Source organism: Charadrius vociferus, unplaced genomic scaffold (genome assembly GCF_000708025.1).
Source record: "Charadrius vociferus isolate BGI_N301 unplaced genomic scaffold, ASM70802v2 scaffold67, whole genome shotgun sequence".
In the NCBI taxonomy this organism is placed as follows: Eukaryota; Metazoa; Chordata; class Aves; order Charadriiformes; family Charadriidae; genus Charadrius; species Charadrius vociferus.
In genome coordinates, this window is record NW_009649485.1 from 608585 (window position 1) to 614420 (window position 5836).

At 43.4% G+C, this 5836-nt stretch overlaps 1 protein-coding gene across 1 annotated transcript in view; it reads left to right on the forward strand.

Annotated features, from left to right (window-relative positions):
• Positions 1–5836, forward strand: part of WNK2 (WNK lysine deficient protein kinase 2) — a 121220-nt gene that overhangs the window by 94592 nt on the left and 20792 nt on the right. The window contains 5 exon segments of the mRNA XM_009889946.1: positions 7–405; positions 1784–1856; positions 3408–3463; positions 3541–4226; positions 5448–5662. Of these exon segments, the coding sequence (XP_009888248.1) occupies positions 7–405; positions 1784–1856; positions 3408–3463; positions 3541–4226; positions 5448–5662 (1429 nt within the window).

Consider the following 5836-nt stretch of genomic DNA (forward strand, 5'->3'; position numbering starts at 1 on the left):
CCGCAGGCTGCGCTGCCCCAGGCACAGCCCGCTGCCGGCGTGGGGATGGGCCTGCTGCAGCAGCAGCCCGGCACCACCGAGTCCGATGGGGAGGGACCCCCCCGGGTGGACTTCGTCGACAACACGATAAAAAGCCTTGATGAGAAACTGCGCAATTTGCTTTACCAGGAGTACGTTCCTACTTCTTCTGCATCAGCAGGGACGCCGGACACCTCCGTCCCCTTAGAGCAGGGCGACAGCGAATTTAACTTGCCGCCTTTTCCCGAAGATCAAGTTCCCATGCTGGCGTTGGATTTGAGAGAGCCTGGCCATAATGCTGTAGATACCGGCCCAGAGGGGAAAGCTGCTGCCGAGGCCCTGTTGGTGCCACCGGTACCATCTGAGATCTGCCCCTACCCAACGCGGGTAAGTCCAGCCATGACTGCCCTTTACACCCCCAAACCCAGCTGTTGGCAGCAGCACCAAAGCAGAGCTCAGAACCAACGAGCCTGTGGCAGGACATGTATAGATTTCTGGCTTCTCCAGATGTTTTATGTTTCTGCTCCTGGGTTTATCACCTTTTGTCTGTTGACTGCTTTCCAGTGTGAAGTTGTCTTAAATTTTTTACTTTGTCACATCTGTTCCGACTTATTTTACCTAAATGCTTGTTAGCAAAAGCCAAATTTTTCCTTTGGGTTTCCAAGTGGACTAATATCTTAATTCCTCCTGTGTCCTGTTTCTAAAGCAGGCTGAAATGTGATAAATTTTTTGTAGTTCAAGAATGTAAAACACGAGGGGTATAGTCATTCAAGTTCTGATGAAGGTGATCATGCTTCAGTAGGAATTTCTTTCTTTTATATATAAATTAATGGCAGTGACTATAATGACTGCCTTCCAAGTCAGTCTGAATAAAATAAACACTTCGTGAGCCTTTGCTTTGTTCAAGTGCTGCAGCTGAAGGAAGACGCTCCACAGGTAGAAGCTTGCTCTGCTTCCAGTAATGGTTTCTTTTGTCTTCCCCTGAACTTGGCAGAGCAAGACTTCTCCAGGAAGTATCTAAGGAAAGCTGGAGGAGGTGGTCTGGGTCATTATTTACTTGGTGGCTCAGTTGTGCACCTGTGCTGCATCCTTTCAGATAAAATCATGAGTTTACAAAATTCAACAGATTTCAGCACTTTCTGCTAGAAGATCCGTGTATGTCTTACTTGAAAAGTAGCATTTCTGGAGGTGATCACATCACCGCTAGCAAGCATGAGGCTGTTCTGTGTAGTGTCAGCTGGGTGAACTGTGTCAACTGCTTGAAAGATGCTGTATGTTACAGGAGAGACAGCTGCACCTGAGTAACTCTTTAGAGCATATGTTTAAAATGATAAATGACTTTCTGCAGCAGATAAAATTCTCACTCTATGGAAGATGTTATGTCTCTCCAGTAATTTTAATTTGTCCTGTTAAAATCTTTGCCAATAAGAAAAGAGAGACATAGAATTTCTGCAGACAGACATACAGGGGAAGAACGTACAGTCTGGCTGGAAAAGCAAACCAGAAAAAAAAAAACAAACTGGTATATACGATGCAGTGCCTGCTGTTTGGTAACTTAGGTTGCACAGAGGTACACTCTGTGACACTGCTTTTTTAATTCCAAGGGAGGAAAAAAAATGGAGTTGAAGGAAAAGCTAGAAGGCCACCTCCACAGACACTATAAAATAGTTCTAATATGCCACAATAGCGTGAGGGAAGGAGAACACATTGCCTTTCTGCTCTGTGCGCGAGACTAATTCTTTTTCTTTTTTTTTTTTACGGAAAGCTTGAAAAGTTGGAGATCACTGGCATCGGTGCTCATTCCTCAGAAGCAAGAGGTGGGTCAGCAAGCAGAAAAGGTAATGCTTCTTTCAGTGATGACCGGCAGTGAGGCAGCTGTCAGAGTGCATGGTTCTCTGCTCCGGTGTCCCCTTGCTGCTCACCCTCCTTGCTAACTGCAAGGCACTGCTCAGCACAGGCCATTTCTCATCCTATTTGTAATATTAATATTAAACATCTCACTTCTGTCAAGCTTCCTAGAAAGAAACCACCTCACAGGCGGGTTTATTTGAAACCCTAAATATGTAACATGTGTCTGTGGTGTAGGTGTAGGGTATTCACATGGAAGGCTACGTTCCCAATAATATGTTTCCAGTGCCCTTAAAAAGTCCAAACGGAAAGCCCCAAGGATTTCCTGGGTTTCATAAAACGCGTGTTGACAAAAATAACATGGTTGAGAGTAGCTTCTTGCTGGGGGGAAGCCTGTAAGATTTTTCCAAGTCCCACAGAGAACTAGTGTAGAGTACTCCTCTTTTCAGATACAATGTCACTTTGTATAATAACACAGTAGGAGCCATAGTAAGAAACTGGGTATTTCTCAAGCTCCATTTACCTGTCTTGAAAGTCATTGGCAGTTTTAAGGGCTGAGGAACCCAAAACTGCTCCTGCTGTCATGGGTGGCGTTGGGGAGGGCATATAATATATATATTGTTTTCGAGGTTGTCATGGCAAAGCTGGCTACCAGGTTTGTGCAACAGCATAGAGCGTTCTTGACCTGGTGGTCAAGATTGTCTACTGCTTTTTAGGTCAGTGCGAGAGGGGAAGGGGTTGGGTAGCCCACATTCATCTGTCTTGCCCAGACAAAGAAGAGGGTATGCAAGTAGAATGTAGCACTGTGTAGTGAAAGTAATGTATCTTGGATACTATCAAGCAGTGATGTATTTCACCATTTCAGAACTCTGAAGTGACAGATTTTTGCCTTATGTTCGCTCTGAGCAATGTGCCATAAGAAAGCAGCTTTCTGAAAACCTTGCGTTTATTGGTTTAACTTCAAAACCAGTGTCCAGGTTGTGAAATAATCACATCTTGATTACTACCGCTAATATTTTGCTTCTTGCGTGCTTCTGTGGTTGAGCAGCCATCTTTTGAGCTGATAATTCCCACTTTCAGCAATGTGTGTTTAACTTCATTTCAGGCACTTTCAATTGTTGGTGTCATACCGGTCCCTCTGTGGTCTACTGCAGCATTTCGTATGCATAAGTAGGCGAGACAATTATTTTTTCGAGACATCAAGAACACCTTAGTACTGGAGGCCCAATGCACCCTTCAGATTTCATTCTTTTGGTTTTCTCCTTAAAAAATTTTCAACTGACTAATGAGATTCCATACTCCTATTATTTGAATTCCCCAAATCACTACATTTAAGAGAGTGCCTACCTGAAAGATATTTTATATTGTCATTGGTATTGCCTCTTGCATTATAGATCCTGTATTGAAGATTGGATATGTAAATTATTCTTCAGTGCTACACTTTATCACACTTCATTTTATCGCAGTAAACACGTTGGCTTTTAGTAAACTAAAGCATTCCGGAAATGAATTTTTTATTTTTTTTCCAACTTGTAAAATAGGTTCGGCTGCAAGCATCACTTCAGCTCCTGCTGCTGCAGCAAAAGGCCTCCTTCAGGTAACCAGAAACTAGGAGCAGTTTTATACTTGATCGTTACAGTTACTTTCAAAATTAATCTCTGTTATTTTCTCCAGGTTGCACCTACATCATCAGGCGTAACTAAACAGATGGAAATGTCTAAAAGGAGCGAGAAGGCAAAGACTATGACTTCGTCTGCACACACAGATAACGTAACGCAGATATCTACAGCAGATGGGGTGATAAATAACCTTCAAAGGGATGACTCTCTAGACTCTGGTTCCTATGGAAAACAGGCTGAAACTCATGATAGCGGTACACCAGCCAAAACTATTGGCAGGTTTTCAGTAATCAGCACGCAGGATGAATTAACTTTAACAGCACCACACTGCTTAAGGTTCTCAGCACCCCCAGACGTCTATTTGGATGAGCTACCTTCCAGCCCTGACCTGAAGACAGCTGTCCGACGGGTGCAGACAGCCTCTTCTGTCGATGTCCTCTGCGACCAGGGTTCGAGTGATTCTGCCGATGAGCCTTTCCATCGGCAGCCGGCTGCCGCTGCCCAGCTCTCCCCCCCGAGCAGTAGTGCGGCCACTGACTTAATTAAAAAAGCAGCTGCTTTTCTGCAAAGATCTGGCAAAGCTAGCTCACCAGGCCTCGATTCACCCAACGGGCAAGGAACAAAAATTCCTACCATCAACATAACGTCTTTCCACTCGCAGTCGTCGTACATGAGCAGCGACAACGACTCGGAATTTGAAGATGCAGATATGAAGAAGGAATTGCAGAACCTGAGAGAGAAGTATGTTGGGTTTGCAAACAACGCTAGGGAGGCTTGTGTTAAGGCAGCGTCTCTGCATATGAGGAGCCAATGTGTGGTTTTCGTAGCTGTAATGAGGAAACTGGTTCTGGACAAATTAGGCATTGCTAGGACCTTCCCCCAAATGTCATACTGCATCCTTTTATGCATCACTTTATTTATGGATTTCCTTTAGAAGAATAATTCAATAATAACTTATTTAAACGCCAAAACACTTCTGCTGTGATGTCCAGTTTCCTTACTGAAAAGCTATGTCGGTACGGTAGCAAACAAGAGCACTTGTGATGTATGTGATAGGAGGTTCCCATGTGGACCCTACTTCAGGCGGCATAAAAATAATCTGGATGCTTGTGTAGACAGCTGCCATAGCGTGCTCTTCATGCCCTTCTCTGCAGGGGTGATTGAGACTGTCGGGTCTACAGACCCATCGCTATTCACAGACTCTCTTTTATGGTAGATAACCGAGTATCTATTAGGCAGGTAAGACCCTCACTCTGCCACCCATTGGATCTCAAGTCATTGGTCTATTCTCGGTGGGAGGCTGGGTGAGCCTGGCAGGAGTCTGTTGTGCTGCCAGTCCTGAGAGCTAGCTGCTTATATTTGAACATTTTCTTTCTTTTCTGGCAGGTGACAGGTAAAAACTAGCATTAGGTGCTAGTTTAACCAAACTGTTCAATTTTACCTTAAGGTATAATAGTTTTACTGGATACAGATGATGCATCTTTTTAAAACATTAATACAAAACCTTTAAACTGACTTTATGGCATCATGAAATCTGCATTATAAACAAGGTAATGACTCACGCGCTAATGGCGTTTTTATGAGAAGCACTTTTGTCCTTCTTTGTGTTGAAACCCTTCAAACTGATGTACATGCCTTGAGACTTACCTTTTTTGAAGCCTCTGGTTTGAGGAGAGAATTTCTGGAACAGTTTGGAGTTCCTGTCAGATCTCTTGTTAGAATCGGTTGTATTTACTAAGGATGTTGAATTCTGTCTTATAAATGAATATTTGAGAAGTCAGTCACCACATTTGCCGTGTAAATTGTTATAACTTCACATACTTTTGGATGAACAGTTGATTGTTTTATAACCAAAGACTGTTTTGTTTCTTTTTTTTATAACTAATTATGCTGTCAAGATGTGATGCTTTATCAAAACTGTCGCTAGCAGAGTTCTTTTTTTTTTTTTTTTTTAATGTTTAGGCATATGAAAGAAATTGCTGAACTTCAGACTCAGCAGAAGAATGAGATAGAGGCACTGTATATTCGGTTAGGGAAGCCTCTTCCTCCCAACCTGGGGTTCCTTCACTCAGCCCCACCAAGCAGCCGTCGCCGAAGAACCAGCAAAAATAAATTGAAAGGTGGAAAACTATTAAACCCTCTGGTCCAGCAGCTCAGGAGTGGAACATTAGGCACAAGTAGGTACACTAGGTTGCTTTCTGTACACCTGTTGTTTGTGTCAGTTGTGGTTCTGCTGTGTAATTGCGTGGACTGCAGGAGAGGCACTGAATTTTTATTGTTTTTAATACTGTGACTCAAGTTTGCGTACTGCAGACTGGTTTTGAAGCGGGGCTTCCTTTGGGACAGGATTA